This window comes from Pleurodeles waltl, chromosome 3_1 (genome assembly GCF_031143425.1).
Source record: "Pleurodeles waltl isolate 20211129_DDA chromosome 3_1, aPleWal1.hap1.20221129, whole genome shotgun sequence".
In the NCBI taxonomy this organism is placed as follows: Eukaryota; Metazoa; Chordata; class Amphibia; order Caudata; family Salamandridae; genus Pleurodeles; species Pleurodeles waltl.
The window spans coordinates 281,127,290-281,144,833 of record NC_090440.1 but is presented as its reverse complement, the minus strand read 5'-3'; the positions used below and the strand labels follow the sequence as shown (position 1 = coordinate 281,144,833).

The 17,544-nt window shown below is 44.3% G+C and overlaps 1 protein-coding gene across 1 annotated transcript in view; it reads left to right on the top strand.

The window, feature by feature from the left end:
* MTMR10 (myotubularin related protein 10) overlaps positions 1-17,544 on the top strand; it is a 300,662-nt gene that overhangs the window by 56,717 nt on the left and 226,401 nt on the right. Inside the window, exon 4 of the mRNA XM_069222394.1 lies at positions 9,295-9,367. Coding sequence (XP_069078495.1) covers positions 9,295-9,367 — 73 coding nt within the window. The remainder of the gene's footprint in view (positions 1-9,294; positions 9,368-17,544) is intronic.

Sequence of the window (17,544 nt, the reverse complement as noted above, 5' to 3'; positions counted from 1 at the left end):
AAAGCATCTGGTCTCTCCACACTCAAGGTATTGACAGCACAACTTTGAAATGATAGCATTTATTTGTCAAAACCCAGCAATACGGGCTCTTTTCATGATACACTGTAGAACAGTATGACAATCTTAAACTTGTATCTTGAAAATCAGTGGTAATAGCAATACAAAGTATTCACAAGTCATTTCCATGAAGGCAGCATTATTTTTCCATTTATGATTTATTTTTACCCTCTTTGTTTAAGAATGCAGAAAAAAACTAGTTGACCTCACATAATATGTGCTTTGCTTGTGTTGTGCCACACTGTTAAAATAATGTAACTTGTACATGTGAACTAGGGTAGTATCACATTCTCTTCTTTTCCTTTCCTGTGTTCTCCCTCTATTGCCCCACCATCTTTCACAGACCGATTTCCACACACTGCTCACCCAGTCCACTAATCCATCCTGTTATTGTCCCAGTGTCCTCTTCTTTTGTTCACTTGCATTTCTATTGTTGTATCCTTTCCACTCGCCCATCCAATTTCCACCCTCTTCATCTTTTTATTTTATTTCACTTGTACCTGCATTTCCTCTGCTGTATTTTGTCCCCCTTTAAGAACACTTCTGGCCTTTTACGGCATATAGATACATTTTTCATTTTCGGCCATTTTTCATCGTTGGTACCATTTACCCTGATCATGTCCCTTCTAAGTGAACTGTCCCGCACAGACCACAGCCTCCCTGCTTCATCTGCTGCCTTAGCATGGAGGAGAAATGGGAAGCATAAGGAGTTGAAGCCGTAAACTTGATTCACCAACACTTCAAGGTAAGCATTTAAATTACGCAGCTTATAGGCTCAATTGATAAGCAGATAACTTTGGATGGCTTATAAAAATTCTTCTTCATACTGGTCATCCTCAACATAGTATTTACTGTATTGTCGTGAATCCTCACCCCAGAGACAAGTATGTGTATCCTAGTGTTACACATTTTGTACGGTCACCATTTCTAAATACATTTCTTTCCATATTTCCAGTTATAAAGACCTTCCCTCGAAAAATGCATTATCATACCCAAAAGTGAGCCATGATCAGGCTTGAACATGGTTGCGGGAAATAGGGGCTGGCCGGACTGTGATGAAAGCAACATTGAAGTACTGGTGCAAAATACTCTTATCACCAATTTCTCTTCCTCTCACAGTCATAACTGTATCTTAGAACGTACTCCTAAGAGAACAGGGGGGATGTGCTCACTTTTTAAATAACCTCCCCAAAAATTTTTTACTTCTCTGTTCCTCATTGGCCTTCGGGTGTATTGAGGCGCAACAGTCTTGGACTGCATGGTCCTAGTTGGATCATAAATATCCCAATTACATAATGTTCTTAGGATCCCATAAGGTCATCTTACAACATCGTCAAGAGGGTTTCAACAATGAGACTTCAGGAGATGACATTTGACCTAGCCATTGACAAATTCACTGAGAAATTTCATCAGTAAAACCCAGCGAAGTGCTCCTGACCTGTGTAGATGAGTTGCAGAAAAACTTATGCCAGTGCACCAGACGGCATCATACAAAGCTGGATTTTGTCTTTTCTGGAGTAGATAGTGCCATGATTGGAGTCACATGATGCCACCTTGCATCACTGAAGAGCTGTTGCTGGGGAGAAAAGTTTCTGAACCCAGTATGGCACCTGGAGCATATTTATAAGGTGAGTAATCTAAGAAAGATTGAGTATCCACCAGAAACAATTCTTACCAGAGGCAAGTTACTTTTTCATTGCTGCATATGGAGCAGAAACCCACCTCCAATTGAACAGGAACTCACATCTAATGCTCTCCAATGCCATAAAACTGATATCAGGATCTGGGTTAGAGACATTGAGGTAGTCTGTGATCGAGAAACCACTCCAGGTACGGAATATTTTTCACGAGTTGCAGATGTACTACACAAGTTGCTACTCCAAAGAGAAGCTTTTATAATGTAGACCTAACCTTTAAACGTCATTACTCTTTCTAAAAGATAGGACAAAGATAACTTAATAAAGGAGGATGATTAAAGGCAGATTGACATTCTGGGTATTTGCTTTGAGCCAGCTTCGTCTGGCTTGCATTGAAGTGAAAATGTGAGGCACTTGGGCCTTGATCCTTTGTCTCTCCTTGCTTTGGACAACACCCACTGTGATGATATTGAAGCAGTCCATTCTAGATAGAGCACCACCGAAAGCCTTCCTTCAAAAGGACAGGAAGAGAACATGAGGACCTCATATTTCTCAATATTTATGTTCTAGCGAACCCTGGATATCAGAGCAAATGGTAGAAATCCATAAATTAACCAACTTGGCATCGGAAGTAGTAGTGGGATCTACCTACCAGTCAGAGTTGTGCATCACTGGGGAAACTGGAATGAAGTTGTCAGTCATTTCTGAACTGCTCTGCAAGTAGGACAAAAGTTGGCAAATTAATAGTTTTAGGCCAAGTTGTATTCAGTGGACCAACTGGGGGTAAGCAGATGTTTCTCCTAACTGGGAGTCATTATTTTGAGTTTTCTGTTTCCTTTGCTGGTGAGCAGGACTTTCAGTTTGGGTTATAATTTCATTTATTACTTGGCGGGGATCGATATCCGGACAGATCAATTCTTAACACGGCCTGAATAACTCTACTACCTTCATGGATTGCAGTTGTCACTATTTCAGACTGAAACTCCACCTGCGGTACTCTGAGCATTATGCAGACTTTCAGGCACCTGCACCTTCAAGAATGATTATGAAGTAATTAATCCTGCTGCAAGATATAGCAAAAAGTGCCTTGTTTCTTATAAAAGTGGCTGAGTGCCTTGGTATATACTCTTATGGTCAAAGTGAGCCAAAAAAAGGAGTCCACTAGGTGGAACCACCGGCCTTCTGTTGAGAAGGGTTCATATTTATGAAAAGTTGGATGATGGTAATGTATCATGTAGATCCAGGTCGTGTAACATGTCTGCAGTTAACGTTATGTTCTGAAAAGCGACGGTTTTGAAAGATGGCTCAGTGAAGTGATTCATATTTTTAATTCCAGACCGGCCCTGGCATGCTTGGATGGCTTATGCCCAATAAACAGGCTACAGATCACCCCTCTATCCCTCTGCTTTTGGAACTAAAACAGGTGCTTTCTGTAGAGCTGCTTTCTTAATCGGAGATTTAGGCATAGGTGTTTGGTGAACCTGCCAGATCGATTCAGATAGGATGCATTGAGGCGTCACTTTGATCCGTTATCTCTCATTGCTATGGACCACGCCCACTATTACGATATCGAAGCAGTCCATTGTTGATAGAGCACCACCCAAAGCCCTCCTTCGAGTCTTGTGAGGGCTACTGGCAGTGGTCCCTGAGTGGAACCTTTCCCTCTGAAGGAACATCTTGGTAGAACAGCTGCAGGTGTACTAGAAGACGCCTTTAAAACATTTTTCACCCTTGCAGATGAGGGATTAGTCTGCAGCATGATACTGTCCTCATCTCTTGAATTACAGGTGAAAATGTAAATGTGTGTTGTGCTGCTCACTCGTTGGAGTACTTGACAAGCAGTGCAGGCCAGGGATATTTATGTGCATGGCTTGATGTGCTGCCTCCTTCTGATATAAGTCGTGCCCATGTTTACAACTTTTTTAGTGGAAGCAAAGAGATTCACGACAGGCATATTTTAGTGCATCTCTCTGTGACTCAGGGATTGTAGGGCCGGTCATTTGTGCTTTGCATTGCCTTCATTTATTCATAGATATACAAGTGGATGTTTTTGTTTATTATTCGTTATACGCAAGGTGCGTTATATATTCATTTAGGGCCAGATGTAGCAAAGGTTTTTACCCATTCTGTGTCTATGGTTAAATGTGTTCGTACATATGGCATTTAGTGTTTTACTCTGTGTTTTAAAGATTAAATTATATATTTTAGGTTTTAATTTGGTATGGAGCAGAACAGATATCCTAATAGATGCTAATAATAGCATTAAACAACAATTTTACAGTATTTTGCACGAAGCATCACATAGATGCTTCGTGCAAAATACAGTAAAATTGATGCAAGATTTGATGTTTAAAGATAGTGTTTGGAAATGTATTTAAACTGAATTCACAGTAATAACGAGGGAAGGGGAATCTTTGAGCTTCTAGGAAGAAGGAAGGTCTGAAAGGAAAGATGTGCTGCAGACCCGAGCCCGCAGGCTGGCACTCTTGTTGGCCTCTTATCTGAACTCTGAGCACAGAATGAAAAATAAAGACACTGGAAGACCTTCTCTGGCACTCGACGCGCAATAAGCAGATGTGGAAAAAATCATAATGTTTATTGAGGTATCAGCAAACACTTGAAGTATAGCTGTTTGATGCAAAACAGGTTTAACTTAGAGCTATAAATCTTGGGAGTCATTTTCACCATAGACTGTGTCCAGTACCTTCAAATATATTGTCTTTTTTCCTTACTCTCACTTAGATTTCAGGTTTTATACTTATTTTGCTGATAACGTGTCCATATAATCTCAGCTAGACTAGGTCATTGGTTTATTAAAGCCTTTTAAAATATACAGGATTTCTTGTGTGTTCATCCATATAGATAGAGGGCTCTAGAAACCACCTATAAATAATGCTATAGTTTCACAGGACTGATCGTTGCCCAGTCCCTCGCAGTCAGGCGCATGGGGAAGTTTGATTTACAGTTTGCTGGATTTTCTTTCTGGTAACTACCATTTTGGCTGCCAGACATTTGAAAGTCTACCTGGAAGCCTGAATTAAAACCTTTTAATAAAGTTAAACACTTCAAGGTAATGCCAGAATTAAGGCTCAGTGCGTTTCCATGTTTTCTCCCAGGACATTGCAAAAATAACAAGGTGATGGATGGAATGCTTGAATTAATCTCAGCTACTGGTGATCGTCCGAGGCCGCATGCCAATCTATTGTTTTTTTTTGCACACCATGCCACCTCAGTTTGTACCCAGCCATTTGCAAATCAGTCTTGACCCTGCTCTTCATGGGAACAGTCCAGCCGGAACTGCCAGGCCAGGTCCTCCCTGAACCAGAACGCATGCAACCAGGACCGGTTTCAAGATATCTAAACGCTGCTGGGAACATAATTTCTTTAGGTCATAGCCTACCAGACAGCCAGCTGTCTCATTTGCTAAAGACATCTTTGAGACATTCATAAAACTGACCCAGAAATGCATTCTGCTCATTGTTTACAATTGGCTTTGGGGTCTGTAACTCACATTTTCTGGCTTTCTATTTGTTGGCTGTATTTGCTTTAGGCTGCCCAGTTTGAGTTTGTCCCTCCTGTTGCCCAAACCTTGTTAACTGTATTGTTCCACAAATTCATTTTCTATAAACAGACCTTTAAATCTTGTCCTCATCTTGGCACATTTGCTGTGCATTCAAAGGCAGCAGAGGTCAAATGTCAGACTCTCTTTTCCTGGGAACTTGGTGTTTATTTTTCTTTCTCTGGCTTTAAAGTGAGAGAATGTGTGTGCTAATCCTGATGATTACCCTTGTAAGACTAGAAGGGATGTTCTTTTTTTTCTAGCACAAAAAAATGAACTGTGCTGATGTTTCAGAATATATCAGAATTAGTACGAATAAGCAAATTTTCTTTGGTAATTCTGAAGTGTGATGGAAACAATCAAAACACATCAATACACTAGGTGATGACATTTGCACACATTGTTTGAGTGCAGTAAAACCATATTTCTGTGCAAATGTAATGGTAATTTCAATTGAAATGTGTTTCTGTGATGAAAGTGCCCTGCCACACCATACATACTCTGCACTACGCCACTCTACTCTCCTCTGTGCCCTACTATTCTATGCCACGTCACTCCATTCTACAACACTCCACTCTACGCCATGCCACTCTACGCCATGCTACTCAACGTCCCTCCACTCTAACACGCACTGCGACCCGCCATGCTACTCGGCTCAACACCACTCCAGTCTATGCCACTCATTCCAAGATACAACACACCACTCCACTCTACACCCCTCCACTCACCCCACTGTACTTACCTCACTCTAATATATCCCACTCCAGTGTACACCAGTCTACCCCACCCCATTTCGCTACAATCTACTCCACTCCAATCTAACCTGCTCCACCCCTCCCAGACCACCCCACTCCAATGTACCCCAGTCCAACACACTCCACTCTAATCTACCCCACTCCACTCCAATCTACTCCACTCCAATTTACCCCACTCCATTCCAATTTACCTCACTCCAAACCCCACTGCAATCAATCCAACTTCCCTCTATTCTACTCCACTGCACCAATCTACCACACTCCAATCTACCACACTCCATTATACCCAAATATACCCCACTTCACTCCAGTCTACCCTACCCCACTCTAGCCCACTCCATCCTAATTCACCCCAATCTACCCCTACCCACCCCAAACTACCCCTGTCTACTCCACTCCAATGTACCCCACTTCACCCTATGCCAATCCAATCCACCCCACTCCAGTCCACCCCAGGCCACCGCAATCTACCCCACTCTATTCCAATTTACCTTACTCCAACCCATTAATTCTGCACCACCCTAATCTACTCCACAACACTCCACTCTACCCCACCCCACTCTTCCTCCGTCTATAACCCTCCACTCCAGTACATTCTATTCAACTCCAGTCCCCCCCACTCTAATCTTCCCCACTCCACTCTACCCTAATCTACCCCTCTCCAGTCTATCCACCCCAATCCACCCAGTCTACCCTACTCCACTCAACCCCAGACTACCACAATGTATTCCACTCTACCCAATCTACCCCATTCCACCCCACTCCATTCTACTCTACCCAATCTACCCCAACCCACTCCACTTCACTCTAATCTATCACATGGCACTCAGATCTACCCCACTCCAGTCCAATCTAACCAACTCAACCCCAGTCAACCATACTCCAATCTACTCCACTCCAATCTACCCCATCCAGCATGCCCCACTCCAGTCTACAGCCCCTGCAGTCTTCCCCAGTCTACCCCACTCCTATCTCTCTCACTCCAGTCCACCCCACTCCAATCTAACTCACTTCAGTCCACCTCAATTCACTGCAATCTACCTCATCATAATCCACCCAATCTATCCCACTCTAATCTACTCCAATCTACCTCCACTCTACTCCTGTCCACTCAATCTACCCCACTCCAATCTACTCCTCTCCACTCCAATGTACCCCACTCAAGTGTACCCAAACTCCAATCATCCCCACTCCGCCCACCCCAATATCTCACTCCACTTTACTTTGATCTACTCCATTCCAGTCTATCCCACCCCAATCTGCTCCACTCTACCACACTCCGATTGAATCTACCCTTCCCCAATCTACCCCTCCAATATGCCCCACCCCATCTACACCAGTTTACCCACTCCACTCTAATCTACCCCCTCCAAACAACCCCACTCCAATCATCCCTCTTCAATCTACCCCACTCATTCCAATCTACCCTACTCTAATCCCTTCCAGTCTACCCCACTACACCTTAATTTACCACTCTACTCTTCTTCAATCTCTCTCTCACTCCACTCCATCCAACTCCACATCACTCCAATCTACCGCACTGCACTCAACATAATCTACTTCACGCAACTCAACCCAGTGCATCACATTCCATTTTGCTCTACCTGATCTACCCCACCCCACTCCACTCGATACTACCTCATGTCACTCAAATCTACCCCACTCCAGTCCAATCTAGCCCTCTTCACCCAAATCCACGTCAGTCTACCTACACCCACTCCACACCCAAATTACCCTGCTCCAGCCAGACCCATCCAATCCGTCTCACTCCAATCTATCCCAGTCTATTTCACTCCATTCCAGTCTACCCCACTCTAACCCAGTCTACCGCATCCCAGTCGACCCCATCCCACACCACTCTGTTCAACACTACTCCAACCTCCTGCACTCCAATCTACCCAACTCCACTCCAGTCTACTGCAGTCTACCCCACTCTACCATGATCTATCCCACTCCACCCTACTCCAATCTCCCCTAATTCTATCTACCCCAATCCACTGCGCTCCTCTCTTCCCCAATCCCACCCAACTCCACTCTGCTCCACTCCAGTATACTCCACTCTAATTACCCCAGTCTGCTTCACTCCAATGTACCATGCCAATCTAACCCACTCCATTCTATTCCACTCTGCCCCAGTATACCGTACTCCAGTCTATCCCACCACATTCATTTAGCCATGCTGAACAGCAGTCACACTTGTGTAGTTGTTGGGGGGTTGGGGGTGCAACAAGTACACAAGATTTTGTAACACAAGTGGGACAACAACACAGAGTGTTGGGTGGCGGGTTTTTGGCCGGGGCTTCCAATATTGTTCCCAAAATAAATTAAGAAAAATCGCATTTTTGCCAGGTCATGGCATCGACCTTAGTAAGACCGAAAACAGCGGTTTTAGGGTTCCAGAACAAACTCCTCATACTGACATCACATGATTTTAGGAGGAAAATATGTATTTCTCTGAAACCTTTCCAATTAAGAAATGCTCCTTCCCTGAGAACACACTGTGGGTGTGTGCGCGCTTGTCAGCTCCCGGACACATTTTAATTGTGTTTCTCGCAATATCGGTTAGTTGCACCATAGATAGTCTTTCCACATGCAGGGTCTGTTTAAAATATTTTTTTTGGCAAGGAAGCTCCAAAGTAATTTGCATGATCTGCACTTACTACGCCAGGTCAATAGTCTGCGCAGCCTAGATTAACCCTGTCTGTTGCATGATTGAACATGTTTGAGTACTGTGAACCTCAGTAACTTAACCAAAACTCTGTAACTGCTTCATTTAACAACCCACAATTGGAAGTAATCCGTGCCAAGGACGCGGGTTTATTAGCAATGCAAACACATTTCGTACTACTGAATTCCCACGCTCGGAACAAAATATACATGTTCACCAACTAACACAAGGTTGTGTTTTTTCAGAAGTTACGTTGTTTTGCATGCAAACGACGGATGTACTAGCGTTTTTACTTTTCTTGATTTTGCATGTTTTTATGCCCAAATATTCTCCAGCATGAAACTCTTTTTAGTCATTGAATACTTATTTTCATAAAATCCAGGCAACCCCTTTGCTATTGGACTCTTAAAGAATAGCCTTCACCAGCCACATACTTCGCGCCACTCATTTTTTTTTTTTCCTTGTGTTATCTTTCTTTTTTTCTGCAGCCCTTCTTTATCTGTTGAATTCCATATCTTCCCCCATTTTAACATATTTGTACAGTGCTTCGATGCTTATGTTACTAGCTTTTACTATATAAATAGTATGCATACGAATTCACCCTTCTTCTTCCAACAGAAATTCCATTACAAGAATCTCCTCCTAGGCGAGCACGATGTTCCACTTACCTGCATTGAACAGATTGTTGTAGGTAAGTACTAATTAATATTTAAGAAGATGTATGCATAATTTGTTTTACATACGAACCTCTTACGGTTTTTGCCGAGACTGGAACATTTGTGTTGGCTTCTGTCAGAAAGAGAACAATGTATGAAATCACCCCTGCAGTATTCTTAACAAGAGACCTTTCTTTGTCCTCAAGTTAAAATGCTTAACAGGCATAACACTTACTGTGAATGTCCAGTGCTTCACTATTGGCTTCAGATTAGGTTTTTTCCCTTTTTCTTTTCACGTTGTAGCCCAAGTCTTTATACTTCATTGTTCTGTTTCATAATAAACTATGAGTTTTTTTACATGGAATCCAATATTATTGCATTAAAGAGCTAAGGTCTTGCTTTTCACTGTGTTCGACCAGGCCAAGATATGCTTTGAGCACAGACATTGTTCTTCGGGCCAGCCCCCTTCCGCCATTCATTTAAGGCACATATTGGATGAGTCCAGAGGAGTATACCGTTTTCAGTTATCCGGTTTCGTGAGATTGGTTTCTGACCTGTTCAACCCCCTTAGATTTTTTTCACTTGAGGCCATATGGTTTTTGAACCTCTGCTGTTCGTGAGTCTCACGGAGTCTTCATCACTCTCAGCTCTGCTAAACTGATTTTGTGTCAACAGTCAGTGCCTGTCTTTTAACCACTTCGCTGCCAGGCCTTTTCCCCCTCCTGTGCCAGGCCTTTTTTTGCCTATTTGGGGCAGTTCGCGCTTAGGCCCGCATAACTTTTTGTCCACATAAGCTAACCAAGCCAAATTTGCGTCCTTTTTTTCCAACATCCTAGGGATTCTGGAGGTACCCAGACTTTGTGGGTTCCCCTGAAAGAGGCCAAGAAATTGGCCAAAATACAGGGAAATTTTTGTTTTTTTCAAAAAAATTGGAAAAAGTGGCTGCAGAAGAAGGCTTGTGGTTTTTCCCCTGAAAATGGCATCAACAAAGGGTTTGCGGTGCTAAACTCAGCAGCTTCCCAGCTTTCAGGAACAGGCAGACTTGAATCAGAAAACCCAATTTTTCAACACAATTTTGGCATTTTTCTGGGACATACCCCATTTTTGCAATTTTTTGTGCTTTCAGCCTCCTTCCAGTCAGTGACAGAAATGGGCATGAAACCAATGCTGGATCCCAGAAACCTAAACATTTCTGAAACCTAGACAAAATTCTGAATTCAGCAAGGGGTCATTTGTGTAGATCCTACAAGGGTTTCCTACAGAAAATAACAACTGAAAAAGAAAAATATTGAAATTTAGGTGAAAAAAACATAAATGTTTCTCTACGCTTTACTCTGTAACTTTTCCCTGCAATGTCAGATTATCGAAAGCAATATACCGTTACGTCTGCTGGACTCCTCTGGTTGCGGCGATATATAGGGCTTGTAGGTTCATCAAGAACCCGAGGAACCCAGAGCCAATAAATGAGCTGCACCCTGACGTGCGTTTTCATTCTATAACGGGTATACAGCAATTCATTTGCTGAAATATAAAGAGTAAAAAATTGCTATCAAGAAAACCTTTGTATTTCCAAAAAGGGCACAAGATAAGGTGTTGAGGAGCAGTGGTTATTTGCACATCTCTGAATTCCGGGGTGACCATACTAGCATGTGAATTACAGGGCTTTTCTCAAATAGATGTCTTTTTTACACACTCTCCTATATTTGGAAGGAAAAAATTTAGAGAAAGACAAGGGGCAATAACACTTGTTTTGCTAATCTATGTTCCCCCAAGTCTCCCGATAAAAATGATACCTCACTTGTGTGGGTAGGCCTAGCGCCCGCAACAGGAAACACCCCAAAGCGCAACGTGGACACATCCTAAATTTTGGAAAAAAACAGAGGTGTTTTTTGCGAAGTGCCTACCTGTAGATTTTGGCCTCTAGCTCAGCCGGCACCTAGGGAAACCTACCAAACCTGTGCATTTCTGAAAACTAGAGACCTAGGGGAATCCAAGGAGGGGTGACTTGCGGGGCTCGGACCAGGTTCTGTTACCCAGAATCCTTTGCAAACCTCAAAATTTGGCTAAAAAAACACATGTTCCTCACATTTCTGTGGCAGAAAGTTCTGGAATCTGAGAGGAGCTACAAATTTCCTTCCACCCAGCGTTCCCCCAAGTCTCCCGATAAAAATGATACCTCACTTGCGTGGGTAGGCCTAGCGCCGGCGACAGGAAACACCCCAAAGCGCAACGTGGACACATCCTAAATTTTGGAAAAAAACAGAGGTGTTTTTTGCGAAGTGCCTACCTGTAGATTTTGGCCTCTAGCTCAGCCGGCACCTAGGGAAACCTACCAAACCTGTGCATTTCTGAAAACTAGAGACCTAGGGGAATCCAAGGAGGGGTGACTTGCGGGGCTCGGACCAGGTTCTGTTACCCAGAATCCTTTGCAAACCTCAAAATTTGGCTAAAAAAACACATGTTCCTCACATTTCGGTGACAGAAAGTTCTGGAATCTAAGAGGAGCCACAAATTTCCTTCCACCCAGCGTTCCCCCAAGTCTCCCGATAAAAATGATACCTCACTTGTGTGGGTAGGCCTAGCGCCCGCGACAGGAAATGGCCCAAAACACAACCTGGACACATCACATTTTTTCATAGAAAACAAGGCCTACCTGTGGATTTTGGCCTCTAGCTCAGCCGGCACCTGGGGAAACCTAGCAAACCAGCGCATTTATGAAAACTAGAAACCCAGGGGAATCCAAGATGGGGTGAATTGTGGGGCTCTGACCAGGTTCTGTTACCCAGAATCCTTTGCAAACCTCAAAATTTGGCTAAAAAAACATGTTTTCCTCACATTTCAGTGACAGAAAGTTCTGGAATCTGAGAGGAGCCACAAATTTCCTTCCACCTAGCGTTCCCCCAAGTCTCCCGATAAAAATGATACCTCACTGGTGTGGGTAGGCCTAGCGCCCGCGACAGGAAATGGCCCAAAACACAACGTGGACACATCACATTTTTTCATAGAAAACAGTGCCTACCTGTGGATTTTGGCCTCTAGCTCAGCCGGGCCCAGGGGGGGCAGAAATGGCCTAAAATAAATTTGTCCCCCAACCCCCCTGCCCCCCGGGAGTGACCCTTGCCTATGGGGTCGCCCCCCCTTGCGTGACATTGGTGCCAAAAAAAAAATCCCCGGTGCCTAGTGGTTTCTGCCCCCCTTGGGGCTGATTGACCTACAATCGGCCAATCTGCCCCCAAGGGGGGCAGAAATGGTCTAAATACAATTTGCCCCCCCAGGGGAGCGACCCTTGCCTAATGGGCCGCTCCCCATCTCTACAAAAACAAACAAACAAACAAAAAAAAAACACAAAAAAAACAATTTGCCCTGGTGCCTAGAGGTTTCTGCCCCCCCGGGGGCAGATCGGCCTAATACCAATAGGCCGATCTGCCCCCAGGGGGGGCAGAAATGGCCTAAAATAAATTTGCCCCCACAACCCCCCCGGGGAGCGACCCTTGCCTGCAAGGTCGCTCCCCTTGCGTGACGGCGCAAAAAAAAGATCCCTGGTGCCTAGTGGTTTCTGCCCCCCTTGGGGGCAGATTGACCTACAATCGGCCAATCTGCCTCCAAGGGGGGCAGAAATGGTCTAAATACAATTTGCCCCCCAGGGGAGCGACCCTTGCCTAATGCGTCGCTCCCCATCTCTAAAAAAAACAAACAAAAAAAAAACCACACAAAAAAAAATTTGCCCTGGCGCCTAAAGGTTTCTGCCCCCCCCCCGGGGGCAGATCGGCCTAATACCAATAGGCCGATCTGCCCCCAGGGGGGCAGAAATGGCCTAAAATAAATTTGCCCCCCAACCCCCCCCGGGGAGCGACCCTTGCCTGCAAGGTCGCTCCCCTTGCTTGACTGCGCAAAAAAAAAGATCCCTGGTGCCTAGTGGTTTCTGTCCCCCTTGGGGGCAGATTGACCTACAATCGGCCAATCTGCCCCCAAGGGGGGCAGAAATGGTCTAAATACAATTTGCCTCCAGGGGAGCGGCCCTTGCCTAATGCGTCGCTCCCCATCTCTAAAAAAACAAACAAAAAAAAAAACACAAAAAAACTATTTGCCCAGGCGCCTAGAGGTTTCTGCCCCCCCTGTGGGCAGATCGGCCTAATACCAATAGGCCGATCTGCCCCCAGGGGGGGCAGAAATGGCCTAAAATAAATTTGCCCCCCTCACCCCCCCCCCCCACCCCCCTGGGGAGCGACCCTTGCCTACAAGGTCGCTCCCCTTGCGTGACGCCGCAAAAAAAAGATCCCTGGTGCCTAGTGGTTTCTGCCCCCCTTGGGGGCAGATTGACCTACAATCGGCCAATCTGCCCCCAAGGGGGCCAGAAATGGTCTAAATACAATTTGCCCCCCAGGGGAGCGACCCTTGCCTAATGCGTCGCTCCCCATCTCTAAAAAAAAAAAAATAATAATAAAAATAAAAAACCACAAAAAAACTATTTGCCCAGGCGCCTAGAGGTTTCTGCCCCCCCTGTGGGCAGATCGGCCTAATACTAATAGGCCGATCTGCCCCCAGGGGGGGCAGAAATGGCCTAAAATAAATTTGCCCCCCTCACCCCCCACGGGGAGCGACCCTTGCCTACAAGGTCGCTCCCCTTGCGTGACGGCGCGAAAAAAAGATCCCTGGTGCCTAGTGGTTTCTGCCCCCTTTGGGGGCAGATTGACCTAAAATCGGCCGATCTGCCCCCAAAGCGGGCAGAAATGGCCTAAATACAATTTGCCCCTCCAGGGGAGCGACCCTTGCCTTGGGGGCAGATTGGCCTCATAAAAATAAGCCAATCAGCCCCCAAAGGGGGCTGAAATGGCCTAAATATAATTTCCCCCTATGGGAGCGACCCTTGCCTAAGGGGTCGCATCCCACACCTAAAAAACAAAGGAAAACAAATAAAAAAACAAACCAAAAAAAAGTATCCCTGGTGTCTAGAGGTTTCTGCCCCCGCTGGGGGCAGATCGGCCTAATAATAGGCCGATCTGCCCCCAGGGGGGGCAGAAAAGGCCTTAAAAAAAAATGACCCCCTGGGAGCGACCCTTGCCCAAGGGGTCGCTCCCTTCTGTCAATTTCATAGAAAAAAATAAAATCCCTGGTGTCTAGTGGGGTTTCAAAAGCCCTTGGAGAGACTTCAAAGGGAAGGAAATACATTTCCTTCCCTTTGAAGCCCCTCCGGGCCTCCCCCACGTGATCGAAAGAGAAATGCTTAGCATTTCTCTTTCGATCGCGCTGGAAGCTCTGCTTGAAGCCCAGCGCGATGGGGGAGGTTGTGTGATTATCAGCGCGCGCTCGCGCGCTGACGTCACAGGGGGGGTGGGGGGGTCGGGGGTTGAAGGGGAAGGGATTCCCCTGTCAGCCCTGACCTAGGGGGGTGGGGGGGCGGCCCTCGGGAGGAGCGCTAGCGCTTCTCCCGAGGGCAGCATTCAGGACGTAATGGTTACGTCCATGGCGCCACACGGGCGCTGCCATGGACGTAACCATTACGTCCGTGGCGGGGAAGGGGTTAAAATAAGGTACGTTGCTGCTCAGACGTTGGTACAGGGTCCGTGCTGGTTAGTCATGAACAAGTGCGCAAACATGTTGGCTGAGCGAGTGGGACCACTTAACAAGCATTTTTGCACAGGTGGCAGTCACAGATGGGACCTTTCATACATTGATTATGACGTACAGGCCTTTTCATTTTATTGGGTATCGAAAAAGAAACATTATGCTCGAATGCTGGTGCTTCTTGGCACTTTAGGAAAATAAGACTTTAAAATCTAAAAGTGCCCGGTAAAAAAGGCTAGAAGATACTACATTTTTAAAAATCCAGGTTTTCGTCTGGCATCTAAAACAGAGTACACTTGGTTCTCTCCTCAAACTCAAATGGCAAGAGTTCCTTGGCTTGTCTTTTGGTATAGAAGGAGTGTCATCTCAATAAGCGACTGAGTTAGCCCTGGCAGTAGCAAGCAAAAATGTGTTTGTCTGAGGAAGTGTTATAGATGGTTGATAGATGGAAAATTTGCTAGCCAGAAGGAATTGTGATCTGAGTTGAAGGGCTTTATGGATAGTTGTAAGGCCCTTAAAGGCTACCTGAGATTAAATGATTGCAGTACTGGCATTTTATGGATGTTCTGTAAAGCGTTTTAAACACTTGTGCATTATGAACAAGTTGCAGTGGACATAACATTTTATCTGACGATTCAGAATAGAGTAAATTAGCATTGTCAAGATGAGATTGAATGGGTAGTGTTAAGTACTGGCGTATGCATAGAGGGATCAATAAAGAGGAAAATCTTTTTGGGAATATGAAGTTGAAAAGATTGTTTCTGGGAGCTGGGTACAGTAAAAAAGAAATGCTAAACTCCACACCAGTGTTGAAGGATCTACGGAGCTGCCCATTATATTTGGCCATAAGCATGTGTCCCATTATGCTATGGCTAAAGTGGCGGCCAGAAAGGTCTCAGTTTAGACTGCGTTTATCTTCAGGAAGTTATTGACCATACATAACCTGACAGTGGTGAGAGCTACTGTTGAACCATAAACTCTTGCACATTAGTTGGGTTAAATATAAACTGAGTAAGCTGATATAAAGAGTCCCCCTTCTTGATTCTGGAATTGTGTTATAGAGAATGACGGGGCCCTTCCCATACTGAATACAATATACACTGAGATTCAATGACATCTATGTAAGTATGCTTAAAATGTATTTATTATAAACAACCAAAAAATAGCTAAATAAAATACATCAGCAAAGAGAGAACTCGAATGAAGGGAAGCAGCTCTCAGTAATGTTTTCGACTTTTAGTAGAACCGTGGAATCACAATTTCCAGCGACTACATGGTTATATCTGTAGACTAAATACACAGAAAGGTTTATTTCTTAAGCGAAGCAACACACAAATATCACTTGACCTCCAGTATGAACCAATAGGGTTTAGTGTATTCAGATTGATCAATAGTATACCAAACCTTGTACAGGGAACCAGTCGACAGATTTCGGGAATTTTAAAGTGCAATTATCTGTCTCAGGCATGAGGAACCAACACAGAGGAATATAATATAATATAATGTGTCAAAATCAGTATTGTACCTCTACTCAAACACAGAACCAATCTTCATTTAGTCAGTGAATTAAGGTACAATTCTAAGTCGACGTTTTGGTCCCTTTAGGGAAATGTGCATGGGACCATCTTCAGGACTACGAATTAGTGCCTGAGAATGAGGTTGTATATACTGAAAGAGACCAAGAAGGGGAGAAATAAAAAAGGGTAAAATAGAAATAAAGGACAAAGTTAAGATATGGTAATACGTCATAATTGGTCTAGTTGCCAACCATACTCGAGGAGAAACATGCTATAAAGGAGATCATGCTTACAGAAGACAATAAGAATTTGCAGTGAAAAGATAGACACAATAAAGTGTTCGAATCAGGCAGAATACATTAAATGCAAAGGGAGATCCAGTATCCTTCACCCTCAAAGTGCCAATGACACTTCATGTGGTCCATGTAAATGCAACGTAAATAATAAGGCAAAACAGGAAATAGCAGAAAAATGGTGGTGCACACTGGTGGGTGCACAAAAGTGAATCAAAATAAGTGCCAGAAAACCAACATCGGCTAATAACAAAACAAGATGAGAGGCAATTGTGGTAATATAACCCATGACTCATGAATTACCAGCCAACTAGGGGACGAATGGTATAGCTAAACTTAACTCGTCAATACCTTATTGAGGCTGTGGTTCGCCGTCAATGTAGCATTCACTACCACCTTATCGTGCGGTCTTATACAGGAAGCAGTTGGGATCCAAAATCTGTTCCAGGAATCAATGACCTGAATACATCACAGATTATTTATGCAGACAAAAAAATGGGTAGACAATAAGTTGACATTAAACGTCCTCGGACTCACCAATTTTGGTTGTCTGGCTTTACTGTCAGAGGTCCTGACAGCTTAGTTCGTGGTAGAAATGAGACCCCAATCACACCCAACATGGCGTTCATCCTGTAGGCTTTGGTCCGATGTTGACGTTTTAGTCCTCCGTTTATGACATCACTTTATTTTAGGCGTACATATATTGGGGTTGTTCTTTAAAAGTGCATGTCAAATAGAACAAATATCTTAAAATTGGGCAGACTGGATATTATCTTGCTATTGCAGTAAACTTATAAACGTACAATATTTGGTACAGCTCCATTCACGAGCTTTGGG